Source organism: Apostichopus japonicus, chromosome 4, assembly GCF_037975245.1.
Source record: "Apostichopus japonicus isolate 1M-3 chromosome 4, ASM3797524v1, whole genome shotgun sequence".
NCBI classification, from domain to species: domain Eukaryota; kingdom Metazoa; phylum Echinodermata; class Holothuroidea; order Aspidochirotida; family Stichopodidae; genus Apostichopus; species Apostichopus japonicus.
This window is the reverse complement of record NC_092564.1, coordinates 15754964-15782573: the sequence shown is the minus strand read 5'-3', so window position 1 is coordinate 15782573 and position 27610 is coordinate 15754964. Positions and strand designations below refer to the sequence as shown.

At 37.9% G+C, this 27610-nt stretch overlaps 2 protein-coding genes across 5 annotated transcripts; one reads left to right on the top strand and one right to left on the bottom strand.

Moving 5' to 3' along the window:
- Positions 1-61: 61 nt before the first annotated feature.
- Positions 62-21606, top strand: LOC139966583 (cyclic nucleotide-binding domain-containing protein 2-like). 4 transcript variants are annotated; one of them, XM_071969771.1, is made up of 14 exons: positions 74-216; positions 711-1004; positions 3907-4154; positions 9791-9832; positions 10510-10737; positions 11542-11705; positions 12093-12249; positions 12885-13036; positions 13613-13751; positions 15300-15516; positions 17252-17432; positions 19186-19318; positions 20144-20579; positions 20984-21606. In XM_071969771.1, the coding sequence occupies exons 2-14, from the start codon at positions 947-949 to the stop codon at positions 21271-21273; spliced, it is 2445 nt and encodes an 814-aa protein (XP_071825872.1). In that variant the 5' UTR covers positions 74-216; positions 711-946; the 3' UTR covers positions 21274-21606. The 4 variants fall into 4 exon arrangements, with proteins under 4 accessions (XP_071825873.1, XP_071825872.1, XP_071825870.1 ...); XM_071969772.1 differs by lacking the exon at positions 711-1004 and having other exon boundaries at positions 62-216; XM_071969769.1 differs by lacking the exon at positions 74-216 and having other exon boundaries at positions 414-1004.
- Positions 21118-26978, bottom strand: LOC139966584 (coiled-coil domain-containing protein 12-like). Its single transcript, XM_071969774.1, has 7 exons — positions 26834-26978; positions 26305-26372; positions 25700-25782; positions 24916-25012; positions 24078-24154; positions 23128-23234; positions 21118-21256 (listed from the first exon to the last, which is right to left on the bottom strand). The coding sequence occupies exons 1-6, from the start codon at positions 26930-26932 to the stop codon at positions 23143-23145; spliced, it is 516 nt and encodes a 171-aa protein (XP_071825875.1). The 5' UTR covers positions 26933-26978; the 3' UTR covers positions 21118-21256; positions 23128-23142.
- Positions 26979-27610: the final 632 nt, after the last annotated feature.

The following is a 27610-nucleotide window of genomic DNA, read 5'->3' as shown; positions in this document are numbered from 1 at the left end:
GTCAATAACAATTAACTAATTTTGTTGTCATTTTAGGCGTCCATATCAAAACGTAGGCCTACTGGGCAGTTCTCTACATTCTGTGCAGTGTATAGTCTACACTTTGGATATATCTTGCCATCGTTCTTCGTCTTTATTGTTCGAACGTCTCCAATGATATGGTTGCAGAGGAAAAGAGGACAAAATTTGAAGATAAAAACATAATGTGCAAGGCTGGTTAGTGATATTTAACACTCTTTACTGAAGCTAATTGTCTAGTGCAGATTTTGACATATCTGACGCCTACTAGTACTAACAACGGTACGCGTAAGATTTTGTATAGCGCTCTTATATTACGTATATATATATATATATCTGGGTACTGCGCATTCAGTAAACGCGTTCGATGTGTTTAAGAGCAAATAATTCTAAGTTACACTGAGTGTATACGTATACGCAGTGTTGTAGTCATTCCCGCAAAAAAGTGACAGCTTTAGTATAGGCTATACTTGTCTTTAGTTCGTTAACCACAATCAGGGCAAGGCTGCCTATGCATTCAGTGGTACGTTGTTTAGACACTTGGGTACAATAAGGCAATGCAGCAATAAGTCAACCGGCAACATGGAGACTACAAAGATGTTAAGTATTGAAGTGATCAAGTCTATCGTGCGTTAATTATCCGCCATCGAGAAAATTACATCCAAACAAAACTGCCATTGTCTAATTTACAGGGTGTGCTACTATCAACCTGCAAGTCCTGCGATACGGTAGCCTATGTGGTTCTTAGAACAGACGGTTAGACGGTGTGAAGAGTTTTATTCCCAGTCCTCTTCTGTGAGTCTTTGAGAAGTCATAGTCGATACATAGATATGAACTGGACCAGCCGCATAACCAGCTGATAAAACGTTGTGAAGTTCACTACCAATTGCTATAGGTGCGGGCCTTCGTTTAGCAAGTTGAAAGTAAAATGGACCAATCACATACAAGCATACGACTGTCCGGGAACAGTAGCTCTACAAATGCAAGTAAGTAACAAAAATAAATGGTACGTACTTCATATCTATCCGTGTTCAGTGAGAGGATAGGAGTCTGGTGTTGACATTGTGTTTCTTAATTCGTGGGGGGGGGGGAGGAGGGGGTTGTCCAAATTAAGCCCACCCTTCTACTTACTCGCAGATGATAGTACCGGTCCATTGCATGTGAATTATTTAAGCTGAGACACGAAATCGCTTTAAACCACGTGATTCAAAGTCAGGGCGACGAACCACCTAGCCTTATTGAAAATAAGGTAAGAAAAAGAAACATTCAGTGAAGACAATTCTGCCAATTAATCCGCAAAATTCTATTGTTCCCGCTTTGCAACCTAACGATTTAGGTGGTTATTCTTTAAGAAATGACGGCCAAGCAATTGCCGTCCCCTTCGAAAAAAAATAGAGACTCTGCATCCTTCACTACTGCCCCACTCCCTCCCTTCTCCTCCCTTCCCTCACCTTTCCCTACCCTTCCCTTTCCCATCCCCTCTCACCTCCTCTCTCTAATGACATGGTAGAAAGTCGTGATTATTGTCAATGTTGGTCAAGATTAATAATGATCAAACATGGATAGAATACTCAAGTGATTCTGAACTATTGCCCCTAATAGAGAGGGGTATACATACGGGAGAGGTGGGATGGGGTGTCACCTTTCCCCCAGTGAAAATCAAAAGGCGGGTCTCAATCGATGTGAAGTCGGTCTCAAAATTCTTACCAAATTCAGATTGGTCTTATATCCATGGACGGGAGAGTAAAAAAGAATTAAGAAAACGAGAACAAGAACAAGACCTCTGTGTTTCCCGCACTCGTCTACAATTCCAAGATGTAATATGAGGATAACAAAATGTTGGAGATTCGAATCGGAATCGCAAAACAGAGTTATACGAATCGCATTGTATTCCAGTAACGATAGCTAATTAATTATCCAAGGTGCCAATTGTATATACCGTATGTAAACAGACATTCGTAACAGCGTACAATGCATGGAGAGGGCATAGGGAAAGCCATTTTAACATTTAATCGGGAATTTTAGATATCTGAAATTGTTTCTTATTTCAGATATCTGAAATTGAATTCGAGATATCTTAAATAGATTTCGAGATATCTGAAATTCTAATTCAGATATCTGAAATTGAATTCGAGATATCTGAAATTGAATTCGAGATATCTAAAATAGATTTCGAGATATCTGAAATTCTAATTCAGATATCTGAAATTCAATTCGAGATATCTGAAATTGAATTCGAGATATCCGAAATTGAATTCGAGATATCTCAAATTCTATTTCAGATATCTGAAATTTAATTCGAGATATCTGAAATTTAATTCGAGATATCTGAAATTGAATTCAAGATATCTGCAATTCTAATTTGAGATATCTGAAATTTAATTCGAGATATCTGCAATTGAATTCGAGATATCTGAAATGCATATGCATAAATTTCCGATTAAATGTTAAAATGGCACGTATGGAAAGCCATTTTAACATTTAATCGGGAAATTTCAGATATCTGTAATTGAATTCGAGATATCTGAAATTGAATTCGAGATATCTAAAATTCTATTTCAGATATCTGAAATTGAATTCGAGATATCTGAAATTGAATTCGAGATATCCAAAATTCTATTTCAGATATCTGAAATTGAATTCGAGATATCCGAAATTGAAATCGAGATATCTGAAATTGAATTCGAGATATCTCGAATTCAATTTCAGATATCTGAAATTCCCTGGTATTTCGAGATATCTGAAATTGATTTTAAGATATCTGCAATTATTTGTAGATATCTTAAATAAACTGGAGATATCTGTAATTTAATTTGAGATATCTGAAATTATTTCGAGATATCTGAAATTCCTTATTAAATGTTAAAACGGCTTTCCATAAGGGCACGATGTATACTGTTAAAAAGGGAGGGGACTTTTTGCAAGTTGACTATCGGAATTGATAGTGGTGCAACGTAAGGCAAATTGGTAATTAAAACTTTATTCAGAATCAGCTGCAAGAATGACGACATATATAGTCGCAGATACAGGAGCAAGGGACAGAGGGGGACAACTTTCCTCTCACCTTTCAAAGTGACGAAATGGGGATGTTGCTAGTTTATTCAGCAAGGTCCTTAACGTGAATGAAAAGAGTTTCAGTCCGTCAAAGATCATGATATATTTTTTGGTTTCATATGTATCATAATCCATCCATCGCATGTATAGTTTTCCACGAAATTTCGACAAAAAGACGAACAAAATCACTAACAATTTTCGCTGCAATCTCAACAGTTAATTTGAAAGTTTATTTGACAGTTAAACAATTCCAAAGTTTATCATACAACGTTGAAATTTCGACAAAACAAGGTTGAAATTTTGTTTGACAAAAAAAAATCCTGAAATTTCAACAAAATAAGATAAATAAGATAAATACTCTAACTTGTTCGGGTTAAAAAATCCATTGTGGATTTGAAAAAAGTCTTTTCAATTCCAACTGATAATTTCGTTGTAAATGCTTGAGAACGTAGTAGAAATTTTGAGATAAAGGTGTTCACAAAATTTCAGATAATATACAGTGTAAAGTTATATATTAACATATAAAGTTAATATTGAGATACAAAATCGAAATTTAGATATAAAATGTTGGAAAAGCAAAAGTTGCAAGCTATAAAATCGAAATCATGTTTTAGGAGTTATACCATTGCTCAGTGACGACTGCACGCCAGAGTAAAGTTATTGGGACCTCCACCCAGGGAGTTGTTATGGAACAACACCCTGCTCCACCCCTCCCCGCCTACCCCCTACCGGTGTCGGAAGCTGTGTAAAATGGCGCTAATTTGTAATCTATTGTAAAGTACAGTCACTGTTTACAACTTATAAGTTAATAACGATATTTCACATTCATTGTAGATAGATGTACTGACCGGTATATTGGAAGAAGAAGACCTTGCTCGTCTCCTCAACATGCTGTTACATCAACTGGTACTACACCCTCCCCGGGATCATCTACAAGGAGCTCACGGTACAGCTCTGCTAAAAGTTCAACCTCAAAAACACTGCCCCCGGAACACCTTCTGAGATTATCATCTGGGATCTGGAAAAGTTGGGGCCAGAAAATGAGAATTTTCAGAAGACAAAAACGGGCTCAGGAAGAAATGGTTTGTTTCAATACGTCACCCTCGAGACCTAGGCTAGGCCTAATAATTCGGTAAAGGAGGCTTGTGATCTACAACCCAGAAATGTTTCTGATAAAAATACACCTATCCCGAGGAAATATCCAAACAGCTGTAGAAATATGTTATTCCACCGTTTTTAGAAAATTTAATATCATACCATTGACGGAATTTCTCAGTGTTCTCAGTGTCTTGTAGGGAAAATGGGCATATATTGAAGCTTCTAATACGATAATCAACAACAGAAATCGTTTCCAGTAACAACACTTAAAATGTTAACTACATCTACTTTCATGACGTCACGACACTGCGCATGCACAAGACACATAAAGAGTAAAACATTATATATCTTTCTACGTCACATCAAATGTATTACGCATTATACTTCGTAGCCCCAATGAGGGCTCATATGGAAAGCAGTGCTTCTGCACTGAGCAGGACTACCCTCATTAAAGATGACAATAACATATATAAAAATGACGCGTGCTCAAGCCTTATGAATGAGGAATCGGGGACAGGGCAAATATGGGGTAAAGAATAATGTATTCTGTTTTTCACAAACAGTTTCATGCAGACACATGTAATTATCACGAATTTAATAATGCTTCTAAAAGAGTTACTTGTGACTTTATTGTACCCGGGCCCGAAATGGGCCCTCGACGTCCCTGGGCGTGAGTACAACGCTTCGTCACTAACTGTTTGGTTGCCATTAAAGACGTTTATTTCGACCTTCAAAACCTTTCGGCGTTTACTATATCGATTAATACATGTGCTGCACGCACAATACGATTTCACTCTTGAAGAAACCACTACAGCGGGCTAAAAGAATCCTATATATATTCACGACTAGCTGACTCAGTGTGTAAGAAAGTTCTGCAATAATGACCCCCCACGAAGACGCCACCCCACGTATAGTGGATATTTTTTTGTTATTAAACAATCTCCCAGCTGTTTTAACCTCGGTTACTTCAAAGTATAATTTCTAGTGATCTTTAAGAGGCCTATATATATATCCAGTTCTGACAGGGACGTGGTCCCCTTGCAAGTGTCCAATCTGTGTATAGACCTTAAAACCCTAGTACTTATGGTCATATATTTATAGCCATGTATTAGCCGTATATGGTTCTCGGGTGAAGAGAATAAAAGAATCTTTGGTATGTTATGGGCAGGCTAAAATCTGCCATCCCGTTAATATTGATTTTTCTCTTATGATACCCACAACAAAGGTAGTCTACTGCCATCGATTAGTTGTGCAACCCTGGGAGAGACCGAATACACAAGTAATAGGCTTACTTCGAGTACCATGGAAGTACCATCAAGTATGGTTTACATGTTATTAAGAGCATCAAGTACCGTCTTTAAATACCGACTTAGGTACGGATTTTCGGTACTTGCTTTCCTGATTTGACAACATTTTTTTCTTCCACGGTTGGCTGTCTTTAAATGTTTAACGTACAGATTTATGATTTGTGCTATTGGAAAAGATGAAAAGTTTATTAATGACCGAAGAAAATCAATACTATCGATATTGGCCAGTGATTTTATCTAATGCATGCAGGGTGCCAATGCTTTTTTTTTGTAGTGAGTATATAGTCTGCTTTTACACTGTAGATAAAGTAACACTTCTTTGGTTTTACAATTCGCGTAACTATGGCTATTCTAGTTTTGGAAGGACGCATACGAGTATTGACATACATGTAGGAACTGTTCACGTCAATGTTTCTCATCGACTGTTTGCTTTTCGTATCTGGACTGTTCTTTTAGGTTAATTGTGAGTGAATGGATCTTGAAATATCAGTTTCGAGTCGATATTGTTTCTATGGAGTATAAGGCGGTGTATATCCTTATAATGGATATTTCAAAATGCCAACTTTAACGCGCTGAAAAGTACACTGCTTTTTGGGCAACTGAATATCTGAAAGCGGAAACTTGTGAACATAAAAATGATTTAAAACAATAACATTTTCATTTGTTCTGATCTTGCCTAGCCTTAAATCTAAGAAGAAGATCAATATAGCACAACCGGTATAGATTTAATAAACCTTATGGCATTTTGTGCAATCAATCCGTGTGGATAGTGTATTATTTGAGTTTTAATCTCCTTTTGGTGATTATGACGGCCCTTACCATGGCTACCGTTGATCATCAGACTTTGGACCATTCGATGGAGGTTGTAGATTTAGAAACACCCAGACGACACCTAGGCGATGTACAACACGACCACCAAAACCAGTGTAAACAGTCTATAAGTAATGATATGTTTGGTCTGAAAACAAACGGAACGTTAAATGAAGGTTTATTGTCAAACGAAGATACTTGTATTTATATGACAGACGGAATAGTCAACAAAATTAGTCAAAATACCTCTGCAGCGACGGAGCTTGCGTTCAATTACAAGTTAGATAAGGATAAGACAATACCTATACTGCAGCAAGCGTGGTGGGATTGAGCAGCAATGGCGAAAATCGTGATAGTTTAAGAAACTATAACAACATGGAAAATACTAATATCGAATTAAAGGATTTCGAGGAATCAGAGACTATTTTAATCAAAGAAGTGGAAATTGATGAAAGTCAGCGAGATGAGAGTCTTCTTGAGCGAGGAGAAAATCTCAAAGGGGAAGACACGGATTCGGATAGATCAGTATGTATATATATTTTCTTTAAATTAGACTTTAAATGGCATCAGGGTTGCTGAATATGCTAGATTGTCTAATAATGGTCACACATACTTCAATAAACATTTACTACGACCCTCAAAGCCATTCTGCCTCTCTATGAGACATTCCTCGATGTCAATGAATAATTATAAAAATTCAGATAATTCCAAGAATTACTCTTGAAAACTTGTAGCATTTTTTTCTTTAGCAAGCTATGAATTGGGGGCGAATACTGATGGTCTTGTAACCACAAGCAGCGCTTATAGATATTACTGAAATTTAAATCAAAGAAAAGGTCTTACATCGATAATGTAATTACTAGTTTGTATCGTCCAACAACTGTGGGTTTAATTTTTAATACCCTTAAAAAGAAATAATTATTCTTACCCATTGAGCAGGATAACAAAAATCTGACAATTAAAAATCTCTTATTATTAGGTAAAATAATTTAAAGGTGTCGATGAATAAACAGCTGAATTCACGACCCTCGGTGACCAATTTGGTTTTAATTGCACCTATGTTGAGGAAATAATTATACTGGACTCGAATATCTTTACTTATTTTCTGTATGAACTTCTTTCATTTTCATTCCTTTGCTGAGACCAATAGCATGCATGGGTCTATCGCAATGCCTTAGCGTATATAATTAGACTTCAGCAATTAGTTGTTGGCTTTAAGACAACGGGATTGGATTGAATCACATTCATGTTGTCTTCATATGTTATTCCATTGTCGTATGCTTCATTTAAAGGAATGCATATATCACAAAACATAACATAGATTAGTATTGAATTCCTTAGAAAATCGTTCAATTTGAAACCTCGAAAATCCCCATTGCAGCTTGATACTTTGATAATTTCATAAAATCATGTTATTTGTTTACAGTCATAAATGTAAAAGATTGTAAAAGATAAATTGAATCAATTTTAAAATATGCTACGGATTTTACACTCCGTGTACAATGATAAACAAAATCTCTACTAGAATGTTTTCTTACGGGAGAAATATATATGTTTTAGATAAATTAAATATTTAATCTGTGACATGTTCATACCGATAATACCAAGAAGGGTATTTTACATACAAGATATAGCGTAGAGCATGACACTTTGTCTTCATTGTGTCAGGCTAGATATGTACAGTTCTAATGTATATTGTCGTAAGGGTAAATAAGAACAAAGGAGCCTTTGAAAAGGGGGGGGGGCGGCTTAGCCATGGATAATATCACAATCTCTCGGTCATGTTGCATATTGTTTGGGTAGGGGGTGGGGGGTGGGGTTCTGCGCTGAAGGAAAAGCATAAGTTGCACTCTTTGCTTAGTTGATTTTGATAATTGTTTCGTTGCTAAAATGCCATGGCAACGTAGAAACAGGAGTGTGACTCTATATACATTAGTATGCGTATAGTGAAGTAATACATGTTGACCATAAAACTTACCGGTTTGTGTTTGCATTAACGTGCAGTGATTGAAATTCACATTAAAAATTCACATATTCAGAAATTCACATATGGTCTGGACCACAACAGAATGGAATCATTTATTCCTTGCTGATATTAACTTTAATTTGATGAACAATATGACAGGTTGTCTTTACTTTAAAATCAATTCAAATTTTTATTTGGTGTAAAAATTGATAGGTTTGATAGATTAAAATTGTCGACTGGAAGCAAAAGGCTGCTTCTTAACGACTACGAATGTTATAGGAGTGATCCTGTTCGAACCATAGAAAGTGGTTCTTATGTGGGAAATGGCCGGTACATAAATAAGAGTGTAGTAGATGAAATATAACTTATGTTTAAAAAAGGAAAATATTTTCGTTAGGAGGGTGGAACGGTTGCTAGGGAGGGTCTGTTGGGCTGCCTGATTTTGTCTCGTGTGACTGAGAGGAATGAAAGTAAAGAGAGAGAGAGAGGGTGGGGGAAGGTGGAGTGCAAAGTGGCGTTTCTCAGCTAGTGATACTTAAGCGACTGACATGCTACATCACAAGCAAGGTCCCAACATGCATTGCAGGCTCGCTAATGGTTTTTGTTGTGTGTATTGTCTTGAACATTTACGGGCCTTATTGTCTGACAGTCATCAATCTCTTTAGATGCTTCTGTCATGACATAACAATACCACTACAGCGATACTTGACATATAGCTATACATAAATACATTAAGGCAAACTCGAGGGCCCTGATTAGAGGTACCTTTGAAGTAAAAGAGTCGGTAATCCTTCTTTATGCTTTGTATCGATTTAATTTTTTAAACTACTTAAAAGTATTTAAGGGATAGAAATTAAAGAGATCGATTAAAGAACTGGTTTCGCGAAGATATAATTGATTGGTATAGCCCACCGTTTGTGGAAGTTACATTTTTCTTTCCAAGTAAAGCATTGATCGGGACTGGTCTTTTTTTTCTTTTCTCTTATCAAACAGTAAAATCTCACACGTTGTAGTATGATGACGTCACATATATACTCACCTGCACATGTTTACTTTTCGTGTGGTTTGCTGAATAATATACAAAGAGTATGTCCTGGCTACTTGAACGATTACGTCATAAAGAACCGGAGTCGGCTCTAAAGGTGTCATTGCTGGACTAGGGGCGATATCACGTATACATCTGGGTTATTCCTCCTCCCCAGAAAAAATTCCGGGGGTCAGTACCCCCCCCCCAACCCTGGTGGACAGAATATTACAATAACAAAATCCTAGTGTACAGTGTATAACTATATAACATTTATGTGGGGTACAAACTAAGCAGTCGAAAATTCCGCAACATTGTTTCTAAAGTTGTAAAATATAGCACCATTTTGTTTAATAGCCCCTCCCACCTTAAAATCAAATCAAAATATTATGTGTACTATATTATATGTGTATAAATATATCAAATGCTCACATCCACTCCATTCTCCCTGTCTCATATAATAACATTACGTTATTTTGAATATATAAATATATATTTTTTTTATCACTAAAGGAGAGAGGCCAAGAAAATAGGAGCGATAAGAAATACCAGAATGTAAGTACCAATACTTTCTACGGAGAGCCAAACGTTCCATAAATGTCGAAAAAGAAAGTGAATTGTCAAAGTTAATATATATATATTTATGTCCAATTTCATATCAACATGTGACAATTCCGTATGAACATGTCGAAACAAAATACAATATGTCATTACGTCCATCATCATGTCAAATTCAACATAAGCATGACTCTTCACTTTTTCGACATTTATGGAACATTTGACTCTCCGTAACTATGACTTTTACAGAACATCGGCTGATTAACTTTAGATCAGCTGTAGGCGTGATTGATAAAACAAGGGGTGATGGAATGGAGAAAGTGATGAAAGGGTTTAGGGAGGGGGCTGTCATGTACCGACTCATTTGACAAAAACCCAGAACTCGATTCAGGGACAAATGCTCAAATTCCACGTGTTGGGGGGGGGGGGGGTGAGGTGGGGATTCAACTACGTTATGTACCATACACGGAATTATACAATGTACACATGCGTGCAGGGTATATATAAGGAAAGAGGGAACTCTGAATATGAAAAAATGATGTGAATCTCTAATTTGTAATGTGAAAAATTGAAGACAATCTGATAAATTTCAGACTCAACACAAAAGGTCCAAATTAAATAAAAAAATAAAAAGTGAATCAGAAACAGACGTGATCTTCTTTTACTCTCAACAGCCATTGGCAAAGTTTCGTCATGCTGCGGCTCGTGTGCAATTTATGTGTCGTGTGCAGATTAATCTCAACCGATATGCGACGGAAGCGGGAAAAGGGGCGTTTGCCGCAGGGATAACTGACATGGTGAACAAACTCTCAAAGGGTCAGCAAGTGGTTTATGTACAAGAAAATGAAACATCGAAAGAAACTATCACATTCAACGCAGGCGACTATAAAACTAACCACGAGGTAAGAAATTCAGACAGTTTTTTTCAATATTTATTTCCTCTGCAACCTCAGATTATTGAGGTTAATCGTTTCCCTGCTTTATACTCTCTGATAACTAGCCTGAGTTAAACAATTACGTATCGCTGTTCTTTAGAGTACCGACCCCCCCCCCTTTCCCTCCCTCCATAATAAACCTGGTACTCTCCTATGCGTGATAGTTGCGTACGGTAACGCAGAGTAACAAGGCGCGAAGGAGTTTAATTTCCGTGAACTTTCCGACCAGTGTTGTAACTACAGTCATTGGTCGTTTTTTTTTTTTTGCTTAATGTTTGAGTGTAACTTTAGAGTAGTCTAATGTGCTAAACATCACTACAGACAACAGCAACAAACGCGAGGGATCAACAGCCATCTGGATTTAAGAAACGCAAGGAAACATTGATGTTCATTTGGCAAATGTTCACCAATTCGACCCAAATTTTGTAACCTGTATCCCATCACACATTTAAATAACCAAACCCTTCCAGCAATATTTAATACATATACTCTCTATTGTGTATACTTTCAGACTAGTCCAGGTTATTATAACAATTTGATTTCGACCCAGGTCAGATATGCAAAGTGGGGACCAAAATAGAGCATCACAGTGAATACAAACTAAGAGTGCAATAGTAGTGAGGAATTGGGAACGGATGATTCTTCGTTCATATGCTATATTCTTTGTTAATCAATTTTTGGAGAAAACCGTTTTACTAGTTTTCTTCTAATTGAGATGTTCAGCATTTAATTTATAATCGTTATATATTTATTTATTTTGGTTTCGTGCAGTTTCATTGGCCGAAGACAGGTCACGTGATTCTCGAGAAGAAACCCGAAGAGAGAACACAAGAAGATATCCGTATTATGTGTAATCTGATGCGAGGATTGCACAGTTTCCGTAAATACAGCAAAAAGATGCAAAATCTCATCGCCAAAGTCGTCAGATATCAAAAGTAAGTGTGGAGAGTAACAGTGATATTATATATACACTAGAGTAAAACATACACAATGTGTCACACTGGTAAATACGTGTTACATAAGTGTTGAGAGTTCTATCCGGCAGTAGAAGTATAGAACTTTGGAAGATACTAACAGTGATATTATAACACCAGAGTAAAACATACACAATGAGTTATCCTGGTAAATACGTGTTACATAAGTGTAGAGAGTTCTATCCCGGTAGATATATACTAACAGTGATATTATAACACCAGAGTAAACCATACACAATGAGTCACACTGATAAATGCGTGTTACATAACTTTTCGATTGATTTACTCATGCATTGTTCTGTCCTGTATTTTACCTTGGATATTTCTTTGTATGTATGTTTTGCATAGATACGGTCGGAGGAGAGTCGTGATTCGTAAAGGCCATCCAGGATTCTCATTCTATTTCATCTTCTCTGGAGCTGTCTGCGTCACTCTGGACGAAGATGAGGAGAGTGTCTTTACCAAGAAAGAAGTCACCGTGTTGAGGAAAGGTGTTTGCTTTGGTGTAAGTTTTAGTGTTTTATATATGATCAGATACATTTCCTCTCTCATAAAATATCTACATCCCCATCCTCCCCCTCCCTATTCATCCCATACATATCCAGCTACCCCCCCCCCCCCCGCCCACACACACAAATCCAGTTACGTTCATTTTGTGGGACTTATCGTTCCTTTACACCAAGAGAATTACATTGATAAACTTACCTTATTAAAGAAAATCATGGCGCAATAGAAAGTAAACGAAATTGGCATGCTGTGTAATATCTTTTTGACCTATCCAATAATTCAGTAAATTTTCAGCAAACGAAAACTATTCAAACAATTAAATCATTTAACATTTTCACGAATCTTCTAAGAGTGTTCTAGTAGATCACCGGTTAACGCCGGTGCCTTCCAATCATTAGGTCCCCAGTTCGAGTCACTCCAAGATTAATGTATGTCGACCAGTTACAGAGTTGTTGACAATTGATAATTCATAATCATGGACGTTAAATACGAATGTAAGAGACTGACTTCGGTCAGCTTGCGGCTTTGATAAGCCAATGATGGCTTCTTCGCGAGTTCCTGCTTGCAGGAGGATCTAAAATACATACATGCATAAAATTAATCGTTCTATTTTCATCTTCCTTTTACTTTTAGGAGATCGCTCTTCTCAAGGACGTGCCCCGGATGGCCACCATCATGTGTCTGGAAGATACCGAGCTACTGATCGTCGACAAGGATGAGTTCTTTGACAACGGTCTCCATTTTCACATCCAACAGGAGTTTCAGTATAGACTGAAATTCTTCAGGTTAGACAACATATATATTCACCGGGCGACAGACATCGGGGGAGGGGGGGAGGGGGGGGAGGGGGAGGAATCCATCATCACATCCAACAGGAGTTTCAGTATAGACTGAAATTCTTCAGGTTAGATAACATATATACATCGGGCGACAGATATCGGGGAATGGAGCGAAAGTCCCCAATAATTATAACAGCAATGATTTAAATGCCGGTATTTCCCCACCAAGTTTAACAGTCAACCGACTCATGAGAGCGCCCCCCCCCCCACCCTACCAGTCTTGAATCTTGTGACATCGTATATACATTAAAAATATGTAGCCATCAACCCAATATATGTACCAATGTGTAACAAGTACATAGTCTGAAACTATATAGTTTTGCACAAAATTGTTTTGATTTTTTTAATATATAGAAACTTGATAATTTTAACCTTCATCTTTTGAACCTACTTCGAACTCTTAAAATATGAACGTATATATATTTTATAGCAATAAATCAATTTTGAACCTTTAGTCATTTTCTTCAACTCTCCAACGTCCTTGATTTTTAATATCATCGTTATCCTAATATTTCTCTCCAGAGATCTTGATATTTTTTCGACATGGCCAAATGACAAGCTTGAAGAGATAAGTGACATGGGTCGCCTTGAAGAGTACCACTACGATTCAGTGATCGTCAAAGATTCAAGGGAGAATGAATGGTTACTTTTCATTACTAAGGTTGGTTCATAGGCGTGTACAACGAGGGGATGCGGTGTACACCCCCGCCCCCCCCCCTCCCCTCCTCCTTTTCAAACCGCACACAAGAGTCGAAAAGTATTTATTATCACAACCTCGCGTAAAGACCTAATTAAAAATATAAGCTATTGTAAACTTGTTGTGCTTGGTAACGAAATTAACCAAGGAATTCTTAGTCTCTATTACAAATATTGTCTATAGGGCCCAAGCACCGATAATTCACAATTATTATCACCTACATTTCATTTATATTCAAATATACTGCAACGTACTCCGAAGCTCTTCCAATCTCTCCTCGTGGCTGCCGAGTATTTTAAATTAGTTCGATGTTACACGTTTACAATAGCCTTTGGAATGTCGAATTCCTCATTTTTAAAGCAGTCATAATGGGAACCGCAATCAAAACTTGGTTGAAAACTAGCTGATAATGTAAAAATATAATGAAGCATGCACATGAATATACATCAGCATAATGTTTCCCATTGAACAAATAGCTCCACCCCATCATCACGCTAACCAATATCACCAAAAGGACCTATTGCGCAAATGCAAAGCATCAAACGGACCAGTCAACTGGTCCGTTTGATGCTCGTCAGCGCATTTGCTGGATCAAACGGACCAAAAACGCGGCCATGCAGCTGCCTGAATGCAGCCCTGAACGAGAAAGAGAGAGAGAGTGATTGAAAGACGCCAAACACGACTCAGTCTCCTCTCGGGATCAAATTGTACACCCAGGGTTGCTTCTCGGCCTTTTGGCTAAGGTCATGTGTAAGCTATATGTTCCCCTTCTAGGGGAATCGTAAATCACAAAGTCGTGATCACAAAGTTGGTCTCGATGCAAGGGATACGAGAGCGGATCAGTCGGTTCGTTGTTTGGTTTTTCGTACCCAGGTTCTATCATGGGTGACTTTTCTTAAAGAGTACCAGGGTTGCCAGGTTTTCTGTGAACCAACCTTCCAAATTAGCGGACAAAGCGGGTGAAGAAACGCCAAATACGAAATTACTGTTATTTATTACAAATGACCTTGTATATGGGTTCGTAACTCTTTGCAATTGGGGTCACTTAAGATGAACGGGGAGAGAAAGAAAACATCCAATTTTTTTACTGACGCGTATAGGCCTTTGGTCGGAATGAAGAACATGAAATGGTTGAAATCAATAACCTTTGGGAAATTGACTTCTTTTTAAATATACTGTCTCTCATAAATTTCTTGGCTATTCCAAAAATAACGCAATGAAAGCACAAAAAAAGGCCAAAATGCTGTTTGGCCGGACGTTTCATTTCTCTCCGCCCAATGAAATTTGTCATTTTCGGCGTTCGTAACGTCAAAATGGCAACATTGTTGTACACTGAAACTATTCTAATGTGCAATCCCATGTAATTCCGTAGTGTAGTGTGATTGGGAGGTAGAATAATAAATATAGAGAGTGCAAGTTAACTTACTTCTTCTATAGTAATTATAACCATGGAATTGAAATCAACGGGAAGGTGAAATCTAAGATTCTTTTTTTCATTCTTTCCTGATCAAGGGTCGATGTGACGTGCTCAGACTGGTGGATCTAGCTAAGTTGCATTCAGCACAGGTCAAGGAGGAAGAGGAGCCCAAGCGGAATCCTGTCACGAGGGTCCGAAGCCGGTCTAATCTCCTGATAGGAGATTACCCTCTCAGTCTTCTACCAGAGGGCCAACAGAGTCCCTACCCTTGGCTGGTACCTGCCACTCTCCCAGAAAGACCTAAAACGACAGGTGAACTTGTGTTTTTATTTTTTTATTTGAATTCAGTGATATCTATTTAATCGAATTTTCATTATCTCGCAACATCGTCTGTATATGCCTATGTTGAGGCCACATTGTTGAACCGAACGTTTCATGGAAGAATTATTCCTAAAGGGGGATTTTGTGGAATTTCTGTGTCATTGACTTCATGTGCCCGTGCTCCGGCGGTATGGAAACACACCTTCGGCAATTATACCTCTTTCTTGCAAAATACTCTCAAAACCAGGGTTTTTAGCTCATACCAGCATGCTGGTGTGAGCTATTGTTACAGTGCGGCGTCTATCACTCTATCACTCTATCACTCTATCATTCTATCACTCTATCACTCTATCACTCTATCCGTCAACAATTGGTAAAACCGCTCCCACTCGCACAGCGTTTGATGGAATTTCATGAAACTTGGACACAAGGACCATTAGGTATAGGTCCATCAGAGATGATCCAAAATTTGGGGTCAAAGGTCACCTGTGGGCCGTAATGGGCCATTTTGTGGAAATACGCAAAATGCTTCTTCTCCTACAGATTCCATGGTACAATGTTGAGAGTTTGTCACGATAGTACTATGGTAGTTTTACCTTCAGGGTGTTCATGAATTTGAGATCAAAGATCAACTAGGGGTCTTTTGTGGCCCGGGCCGCGGCCCTATATTTTCAAATTGCTCCTGTTCGTACAGTGTATGGCCAATTATAATGAAACTTGGTCACAATGTTCCTCGGGATGAGAGTTACGAGGGGTGTTCGGAAAATTGAGGTCAAAGGTCATTTAGGGGGTCATCGGGGGTCATTCTTTGTAATATTTTCAAATATCTCAATCTCCTCAAGATTTTGATGGATCATATTCAAAGTTGAACTGATGATTGTTGGATTGTGTATGAATAAGGTGATGCCTAAAAAATTTTGGTCAAAAGTTAATTAATTACAATTAATCCCCATTGTTTAAAAAAATCTGAGCCTTCACTTTTTGCCAAAGCTCCTTTAATTTGTCTCCCAGTGTCTGCAGTGTTTGTTTACATTTGTGGTTAAGCTCTGCAGAGGCTGTTAGTGGAATTAAAGCAGGACTGGGAGTTGTTATTAACTGTTGAACTGTAAGCATGAGAGCCCTATAGCCAATCAGCACTTGCCGATTCTTAGAAGTCTTTGAGCCTGAGGTATGTAGGCAGCTTGTGAAGTTATGCCTTGTAGGGAGTGCTTGTTATGTCTGCTAAGGTAGAGGGGAGAAAGTTTAATAGGGTAGGTCAGTGGTATTGTTTGAGAGAGTGGGTAAAATAGGATTTAAAGGGGAAAATAGGAATTATAGCCAGTGGTGTGGCCAGGATTCTGCTAATGGAGGGGGGGGGGGTATCCCTCACGGGCCCAAAATTGGTTTTGTGGGCCCTACATTTTTAAGCTCGAAAAGGTATGAGCTTCTGCACCATTGGTGCTCTAGTTATAGATTAATGGCAGAAAACTATTTATACCCAACACGAAGACACTCGACGTGGGGGGGGGGTGGGGGGTATATACCGCAATGCGCTTTAATTGTTACCATGAACCGTAGACTTACAAAGTGGAAAATATCCAGAGTAGATGCCGAAACCTATGTTCAGTCAGGTTTGAGCATGTTTACAATGTTAACTGATATTTAAACGTGGAAGCAAATTTCTTCAAATAATCAAAGCGCGCGCTCCACCTTTGATTTTTTCTCTTCTTATTAAACCTGCCACTAGGACAAATAAGCCGACGTACTTCTAAGGAAGATATGGAAACAAGAACCCGGGCAGAGAACCGCTGTAAAAGTGCGGGCATCCACAGAGAAATGTCCATCCACAGACAAGAATCGGGTGACGTCGACGAAAACCCACCTGAATTACGTCAGCAGTTAAATGATGCATATTCAAAGCAGAAAAGGTAAGGCGCAGAAACAATCAAAGTTAGTTATACGAAGAGAGAGCAAAACCTTTACAGTCAGGAGAGACAAATTTGAGTCGGGAGGGGCTGGTATTGTGAAAAAGCTAAACGACTAACTCTATAAGCAACCCTATTTTGAGGGAATTTTTAAATTTTGCTATCAAAGTTTAGGCCTGAAAACATATGTTAATGACAGATATATTTTTACGAGCTCGGAGATGCTATTCGGAGCATCCTGACCAAAATTTAAGAACTGCCTGGCAGTTTGAAAAACATTCACAGATTTTGTTCAAAGCTGTCACTGGGCGTTTTATCAAACGGATAAAAAGAGGGCGCTCGACGCATCTTGCCAGTGATACGTGATTTCAAAGCAGTCAAATCAAACCTTTGTTATTCATAAATGTTTTCCGGTTTTAACCAGGGAGTTGTTATGGAACAACTCCCTGTTTTAACCAAGTTTCCATTTTCTCCGGAAATTTGAAAAACCGATTATTTTCACTTTTAGCCTCTAAAACGATCGTAAATTATCTATTATATGATTACCATCGAAATATTTCGTGAAACTCTATAAACTGAGGAATTTGGGCTAAACAATGATCGTGTTTGAAATGTTTCGATTTTCTCTAGGCTGCTTTGTCAGAAATATATATTTCTCGGGACGATTAATTTCGAGCCAATAAATATTGGCAAAACGCCGTTATATTTAGATAGGGGGCATATCGACATAAACAAACGTAAAGTTTTGCTTACCTCTTACCCGTATTTTTAATAAAAACAAGGATTTTAGTGTTACAATTTTTAAGGCACCTCATAGACATCAGCATTGGCTTACGGAGGCAAAAGTATGCCGAAATGAATAGTAACGATTTCATCCATTTGAAAGTGGGTTCTGTCAAATGTTAGGCCTGAAAACGAAATTTTAGCATAATTTATAAGGCTTTTTCAGGCCTAAACTGATAGAACTCTCCTTTTAATAGTTGCAAAATCCTCCCCTGGGACCCTGGATGGCCATTAAAGGCATCCCGACAAACGCCGTTATCTTTAGATAGGGGGTATATCGACTCATACAAACGTAAACTTTTGCCTACTATACCTCTTACACGTATTTTCGAATAAAAACAAGGATTTTCGTTACAATTTTGAAAAGTCACCTCATATAAATCAGCATTTGCCTACCGAGGCAATGCATGCCGGGATTAATAGTAACGATTTTATCCCTTCTATATAAATAGTAAGATCCCCTGATCCTCACGTAACCATAACTTATACGGCTTTTTCAGGCCTAAAATTTGATAAGACTTCACCTTCAAATGGTACTAAAACCTCGCCTGTGACCCTGGATGGCCATTAAAGTTATCCTTACAAAATTTGAGATATCCAAAAAGTGCTGTTGTTTTTATCGAAATATAGTCGAAGAGCCTACTGGACATTGCAATGAAGAAAGCGCACAGGAATTCATTTTGTAGGGAATTTCTGACACAGATGATTTGTAATGTAGCCCTTCAAATCAAATCAATCAATTTGGGGAGATAATATGCGACATTACATAGATCACGAAAAGGTGTCCAATTTTAAAATACATTTGAGACATATTGTGATATGATGGTGCCCACATTTTGAGAAGAAAGTGTCACATGAGGCAGTGCTGGTTCAAGACACACAAGAGGGATCACATTGCCAGTTATTTTCCAAAGAATGTCACTAAGAAGTGAAAACATTTCATATTTCTCCCACTTAATTTTTTTCATTGCAGAAGAGGCTCTACTGGTGAAATGGAACTTAAACTACCAAACCATATGACCCTTGGAATGGGAACGATGAAAGGCCCAGAGGTTGATGCAGGGGTGTACATCAGGGTAGACAGTCTTGGACCAGGCCAGTGCTTTGTGAGTATCGAATCCGACCCATTTCGTTATTGCATACAACAATTAGACTCACTCATCAAACTTGATGCTATAGGTAATGTAGCCTACTAAAGTTAAAATCTTGCAGAAGGCACAATAGCCACTTGTAAAACAGCCGATGGCTATAGTGGACTGAGGCCTCTCTTAGTCACTCTGTGGGCTTAGGGACCCATCTATCAATATGCTGATATCAGACCTAATCAAACTTCCAATTTTGCATTTCTATTAATTACCAACATCAAGTTTCAATTTGCTAATGATTTTCAATCTTTCCAGTGTCCAAACGGACCAAGCAAACATGACCAAAGAAATAAATGTAACACATTCACAAATTTTCCTTCACTATTTCTGTTGTTTCATACATATATTACAAAAGACAAAACATACATGGCGAACATACGTAGTGGAGATTAAACCCAATGATGTCATCGATAATTGAAAATGAACCTTCAGCAAGGTACCTTCGAGTTTTTAAAACATAAGTCTTTCACAATACAAACCATCTGAACAGCTATAACCCAGACCATCCAACCCCCCCCCCACCCCATACCCCCAAAAAGGTGTAAACCTTGAGATTTTGCCCCTAAAACCCCTGGTGTTTGGTACCCCTTGGAGATTTGACAAATGTTCGAAAAAATATCTACACTTCTATGTAGATCTGCTTTACATTGTTTTAACGGTGTAAACATTTCGCATGTGAGATTTGGAGATTCCACGGTGAGTCTCACTGTGAGACCATGACTGAGAGAGGCAGATATGCTAACTCTTTACAACATTTAATACATATAAATACTGTTTTTTACGCAGGGAATTGAAGGTGTCAAGGGCACAATGCCCAAACTGTCACTACTAAGCCTCGGCTGTGAGATCGTCAGGGTATCCCTCTCAAAGTTTAGAGAGTATGCCGACGAACAGACTCTGGAAAAGATCCATGGAATGACGGCCAGTTACCCGGACAATCAATTCCTCTGGAGTAACTTCAGGGAAGAATTCAAATGGAGTTCCTTCAAGAATGGCATAGTGCAAGATGTTTTGGAGAACTACTCCCAGACGATCACAACGAATACCTTCGTGAGAGACCTACGATCGGGACCCGGCTCGTCGCTAGCTACGAAGAGCGCTAAGGCCTACCGGAGACAGAAGTCTCAAATTACAGCGGGGAAATCTAATCCTACACCTAAAATACATTATGCTGCTACTCACTTCATCGATAACAAAATTCCGAGCCAAAATCGCCACACAGGTTGGTAACAGGTTGTGACGACAATAGCCCACAGATGGGGCAGATGAGGAGAGGGTAGGAATGCGGGAGAATGGGTAGGGGGTAGTGGGGGAGGAATAAACCAACAATCTGCCTAATATAACTTGGGGAAGCGTTGAAAGAATTTTTTAAATCAAAGTTAAACTTAAGGTAACACAAAATATTTACAACTTCTATAACAAATTCCTGTAACCTTACCCCCCCCCCCTCCTCCTAAAAAATATTCTCATTTCATAATTTGTTTCATATAACAAGAAACCTTTAAAAAAAAAAAAATCCCTTATTTCTTTAAATTTGGAATAAAGACAATTTAAATTCAGAATTTAGTAAACGAATCATCTGGAATTTTTTTTTCTTCTTATCTCACTTCCTCTCCCATTTTCCAGCAACATTTACCACCCAGCCATATTCAAACAGGTCAACGTTTGGGGATTCCTCCCGATCTGTCTCTGCCTTTTCAAGGCCTAAGACATCGACGCTTCAGACTCGGAGAATTAGCAGGCCGCCGTCCACCCTCCCCGTCATTCAAACATCTCCGGGTCAAGTGAGCTCCTGCCGTCCTTTATGGTCCTGCAGTATCTCCAACAGGCCACAGTCTGTCCACTACGGTGGCGTCTCAGGACAGTATCGTCCCACGGCTGTCCGAAGGCCAGCGACGTCTGTTAAGAAGAAATAGGCAGACTCTATGAAGTATGGGCACATTGCATTCATGATTACATGCTTCACGTTATTGGACATTTGATATCAGATGCCAGGGTGTGTCGTAAGATACAGAATTTTGTTTTGTGAAGGAAGGAATTTACGATAATCCAGAATTCTGTTCCCGATCTTTCCCATATTTCCTTCAAACCAACGAAGCAGTTGCTGAGATTCTACTAACAGACACATGTCTATATATATACTGTAGTTCATTACAGAGGGATGTATTTAAGTGTCATACATGACATCTTGCAGCATATTAGAAGCATAGAAGAGTGGAATCGTGGATGGGGGGGGGGGGGGCTGGAAACCTTCACTTACGGCAGCTGATCCTGTTATCAGTTTCCAACCTGTAAATTCAGGTCACTTTTAATACAGAAAAAAGGAATGTGTTTCCACAAATGGAATGGTTAGGCACCTGCTTCTACAAAGGAACCCAGTTAGAAGTAATTTGTTATTCAGTATTTCATTGAAATGCATCAGTTTAAATGCGACATATAACTATGGAACACTGAAGATGTGGAATCAAACGTAATTATTGCAGCTAGAGATTTATTGTGATGTTGCATTTATTTGCAAAATCAGAAATGAGGTGTGATAAGTACTTTTATAAGCAAACTAAATTAGTTTACAGAATGTATTAAAAACAATGCCATATTCTTGCTGTTTTATTTTATTGTAATATATGTTTATATAAATATATATACCAGAATAAAGTATGTTTGTGTCTCATTCTTTCAAAGATTATTCTCATCAATTAACTACAGAGGAAATTTGATAACTAGTTTGCTAAACTTGCAAAATTCTAAGATCCTTTTGTAAATATTAAACATGAATTGTCTGCAAAAAAGATTTTTAAAAGATAGCCCACCAAGCTGCAGCTTAAGTCACTATAGCTTGCATCGGTAGCTCTATATAGATGATCCTGTGTACTAATACAGGATCATACTATGATATTCCTTGTATTAATTCTGGAGCCTCCATACAACAAAATTAAATTACACCAGATTTAACGGATGAGGGCAACAGTAATGTAGTGTTGTGTTTCCCCAGCAGTGTAACTACTAAGAGTGAGTAGGGGGCCACTAGGAAAGTCAAAGGAATGATTTCACATTGATGGGAGGTTCAGGAGGGGAAGGGGGAAAGAAATCACTTCTTTAACAGGGTCTTCAGAACATGTGAGAATTGGCTGTACTAACGCTAAGTAGCCAACATGTGCATGTGAGCGAAGGGGGATTGGCTTGTAACCTACACTTCACATCTGGTGAATATCAAATTTATGGGTTGTAGCTCGTTTTACATTTTTAATTTTTTTAAAATAATTTGGAAGACCATTTAAGTGGCAAAACTGTGGATTTCTCCAGCATAAAAATCCCATCTGACTTTAGCAGGCAACGGATTGACCCCCACAACCTCCGAGATGATAGGTTTCATTGCCTATATAATGCCACCACCTTTATCCACTTCACCATAGTGCCGGTATATTTATATATTTTTTTAAATTATACCCACTATCGATCATGGGGCAAAATCGATCACAGGGCAAAAGAGCTTTTGCTGCTACTGCCCTTTCTCTGTGGAACAGCCTTCCAGAACATGTAAAGCACAGTCCATCTCTTGCTTCTTTTAAATGCTATCTCAAGACTCATTTGATGAAAACTGTTTAATTAACGTTCACTTTTGCCCATTTTTGCTTGCATTTTGGTCTGGTTCTATGATTACTGTTTTTTGTTTTGCTGTCGCACTGTTTGTGTCACTGCGCCATGAGCGTCTTTTTTTGACGTATACTGGCGCATTATAAATGTCCATTATTATTATTGTTATTACTAACCTGACGCCATCAAGTTCAATCTGAGTCTTCATCATCCTGCTGGGCTGCTTCTGAGCTTGCTTGGACAGCTGTGACCAGGTCACCTTCTCCTGACTGTAATCTATCTCCTGAATCACAGATAAAAGAGGTATAAAGAGGAACCAGAAAATTTAGCTAAAAAAAAATTGTATTGTTCTTAGACTAGAATATATTAAAACTGACAGCAACCTCAAAGATTTTGCATTGATAATCCAGTATGAACTTGTAGTGACTAGTGAGTACAGTGAAGAGTTTCTCTTTTGAAATTTTCTTTTATGCACGACACATTATCCACTTAAATAAGATCTTACACTACTGAAACTGCCTTATACAATGTGAAAAATGTACACATATTACTGATCACTTTGAATGGTAACAATTTTATCACTTCTGTGTGTTAAGCCAAACCTTGGTTAGGCATGTGCAAACTCAATGCACAAATCCATTTAGCAATATGATTGGAGCTTGAAATGATGATATAGGTCAATTTTTCTCTACGTGCAATTTGCTCCCAAATGTTTTGCCTAGTCAGTGTACTACTCATATTTCCCGCTCATGATTACATCTAACTGTTTCAAATCGATTGAAATCCCTTGCTTAGTTTGTATCATTTGAAGACATGAGTGATCCTCTGACATGAGGTCAGGGAGACCTCTTACGACTGCTGACTAGCATCCCCAGCAGAACAAAAACGGAACAAAATGAAGTCGCTTGTCGCAACTTTTGAATTTGATAGCTCTCTTATTAGAGCACAAGGCTAGACTAGTTGCTCTGGGGGAAGTCATTAGATTCCAATACAAGTCAAATTATTTTCATGCTCTTTTATAAGTTATTTAAGATAACCTACATTTTCAAATTTCTCCTTCCTCTTTTCTTCTTTTCTTGAACATGACAGAATACTTGTTACACACATTACTAGTCAAATTACTTACTTATCAGTTCAGCGATAGCTCTCTGAGTCCGCTTGTCCAATTTTGCCAGCTTCTTGGCTACATCTCGCTTCAAATCCCTGCGCATGAAATACAAGAGAAAGACTAAGAACCCGCTGTATATTACTACTCCTCTGCTAATTATTTAGCCACACACAAACACACACGCAGCATAGCTGTGGATGAGTACAATTCCTCACAAAAACAATTTAAGAATAAGTAGCTAATGCTGAGTATATTGTTATTACTGTTTTTTCCAGTGGAAAGCGATAGCGATGAAATCTGAATAGTATTCAATCATCTCCTTTAAGATATCTTTCTAATAACAGGCTGTACATAACGGCTCACATTTATCTTTTGTGCGTGTGTGAGTGTGTTTTAGGGCATCTTGTTAATGTGATGGTGTTGAATAGCCCAGATCACATACCAAGTGTATTATACTACCCTTGGCTCCACAGACTTGTTGCTAAGGTTTCAAAAATATAATAATTGTAAAATCAAGATAACTACCAGAAGCTCACCATGAGAGATAGAAAGAAGAGGGCAATCCTTCAATGAGATGAGTCATAATTGGTTCTATATTATTATTTTAATGAATGACTGAACACATGTTACTTCTGTAAATATCATACAGTTTATGTAACAAGGGCCAGTCATTGCTGGATTCCCTTTATGAACTGCCGTCTAATAATCTACGACTTTATGATGATACGACATACCAGAGCTGCTTCTCAATATCTCAAGCAGACAGAAGAAGTTTTCCACCACCAAAAAAAAAAAGCCAAAATAGTGATTTTGATTGTATTTCATTCATGTTTAAGTTTACAAGTCAGATACTAACCAATCTGGTTTTCTTGGAGCCAAATTGTTTAAATCTATCTCCTCCACAACCGGCTCTGGTTTGGCTGCCTGGAGCTGTTCTTGAATATGTTCTTCAACTAAAAGAGAAAAAGAAGGAACCATGACTATGACACACTGCCAACCCAAGTACAACCATCCACCATCCATAAAAGTAAATACGGTCTGTAATGATGGCAGGATTGTGTTTTCTTGAAGGGTTTCCTACCAAGGTCATCATAATTATTACAAGTGAAATTACAATTTGTACTTCATTGTACCCTCAAAGTTAAGGCAGACTTTTGCATCAAATTTCATCCCAAAATATATTGGTACTAGTTAAATCTCAAACAAATAGAGTTCAAAGTTCAAAATAGCAAAGAAATTTCTCTCCTTTTTCATCAACTCATCTCAAAATGAAGTTCCTAAGAATAAATTGATGTCTCTTGATGTCTGCTGGTAGATAAATGCAAATGTCTTAATTTTTCTACTAGCAAACACCACTGGCATTAAGCCATCAAGTAGCCCAAACTTTTGAGGCCTGATTGACATGTTTTCAACACAAATACTGTAGTTGCTTCAATAGTGGATATTATTGGAGAAACCATTCACTTACAGTCATATATTTTAGGAAATTTTTTTGACACTGGGAGCAAATAACTGAAGAAAAGTTCATCAAGTTCTTTTGAGAGGATTCTATTTAATAACAGATATCATTGCCACAGACTGTAAGGAAATAATTAGTACAGTTCTCAATTCAAAATCAGGCATTAAACAGTTTTACAAACCTTGAGCAAGTTCTACATTAGGTTGGACTTTTTCTTGCAAAGATTCATCTTCTGGGATGTAGTTCTTGAAAATAGCATTTTTTCTGCAAAATAACAGCGAATGTATTATTTATATTAATGGTCAATAATTTAAGCATAACCCTAACCAAACAACATTTTCGATATAAGAGAACACTTGCCTTCCGCATGATTTGCATAAAAGTGTTAACTAAGTGCTATTTGAGCAGAATCAGAAGCAATGACAAAATTAAATTCAAATTTATTTTTTCATATGCATTACAGTAGTACATATGAAAATGATAAGAAACTGGTATAATTACACATATGATGGGACCTACGTAGAAGAACAAGAATGTTTATCAAGCTAGTGACCTAGGGTAACAAAGAAGGCTAAACAAAAACAAAAAGAAGGATAAAAATATTTAACCAGAACAAGGGGAAAAAATGTTTCAGGTCAATTGATGACTTCCAATTGGGATGAAAATAAGTAATACGGCTGAAATGGCTAACCAATTGAAGTATGACCAATACAGTTTCAGATCAATGATAGCATTCACCTTATAAAGCAGATCTGTATCAAATTCTTACTTAGATTTTGTACTTACTTTGAACCAGCTGAAGTCTCTTCTTCTGCAGTATCATCTAGACTTTGTACTTTTGTCTCAGGGCCATCCTTGAAAAAGAAAGAGAGATACAACATAACAGTCAACCACAACACTTCATGACATATTTTATGGTTTTGCTATCAGGAACTGAATGGATAACAATGTTAACTTAACTATTCACTTACTGCTACAGTTGCTTAAGCATCACAGTTCACAATTTTCTTGTTGATTCAACAGTTTTACTCGCAACAAAAGATATGAACATGCAGTTCTAACAAGAATACAACTGTGAGATTCCATTCGTACAATGCTGAAAACAGATTTTAGCATTAGCCTAGTAGTAGTGTAGCACTAGAGTAGTAGTACTTATGCTTAGTAAAAGTTTCGCAAAACCGTTACCGATAAAAGCCTGTGCATTAACTTTGTCACACTAGCAACGATGTCAAATTCAAATTGACAGTTTGAACCATACAAACATTCACAAATTTGCTAGAATAGTGATAATTCACATGGATGAAACAATATTTACATGTGGTTCATCTTCGCGATTATTTTGCTTTCTCTTTAGGGCCTGAAGACGCTCTTTTCGTTTTCTAGCGGCTTCCTCGAGAGCACCAACGTTGTCCATAGTTAACGAATTACTGTATGGCACGCCAAATAAAGTTAATGTGACGATGTCCTAGAAAGTGTGGTGGTCAGTGGAAAGGGTTTATGGGGAGGAAATATCACACTTTTGAGGTGTCGATACAGGCGCGTATCCAGGATTATCTAACCCGGGGGCTGAAATTACTATCTAAGCGGAGCGCCACCATCAGTTGGCGCGCAGCGTACCAGAAAATTTTTGGTTCTGATACCCCCCAAGATCACCGGATATGGCACTTCTCGGGCTTGAAAATGACCAACCACTTTTGCCTGAAGAACCAAGTATTTCTCAATGTTTTATTTTATCCATAACCTTTTTGAAGTTTGCCACTAGTCACACATCATAAACTTTCATATTTAGCAGTGTAATAATTTTTTATAGGAAGCGCGTATCACGTACGATTGCTAGATTAGCTTCATAACATGCTGTTCGTGCAATAACATGACGAATCATAGAAAGGATGAGAACGCACGTTGTCGTCGTCGTTGTGCATACGGTTCGTGACACTCCATCGAGTGCGGTTAGGAATATATGTATGTTATTACGCAGTGGCCAACTGTAGGCTTGTAATAGGCTATAGGCTAAATTGAGCTAATTGCATCTGCGAAACTAAGCAGCTGAATCAGTAGGCCTGCATGTTAAAATTACTACGATTGTAATCGA

Coding starts and splice junctions, on each gene's coding strand:
- LOC139966583 (XM_071969772.1), top strand. CDS start 159: ATGGTTGCAGAGGAAAAGAGGACAAAATTTGAAGATAAAAACATAATG. Junction 13,752..15,299: donor GGTTACTTTTCATTACTAAG/GTTGGTTCATAG, acceptor TTCCTGATCAAG/GGTCGATGTGACGTGCTCAG. Junction 20,580..20,983: donor GAGCCAAAATCGCCACACAG/GTTGGTAACAGG, acceptor CCCATTTTCCAG/CAACATTTACCACCCAGCCA.
- LOC139966584 (XM_071969774.1), bottom strand. CDS start 26,932: ATGGACAACGTTGGTGCTCTCGAGGAAGCCGCTAGAAAACGAAAAGAG. Junction 25,783..26,304: donor GAGACTTCAGCTGGTTCAAA/GTAAGTACAAAA, acceptor GTTATTTTGCAG/AAAAAATGCTATTTTCAAGA. Junction 23,235..24,077: donor AGCTATCGCTGAACTGATAA/GTAAGTAATTTG, acceptor TCTGTGATTCAG/GAGATAGATTACAGTCAGGA.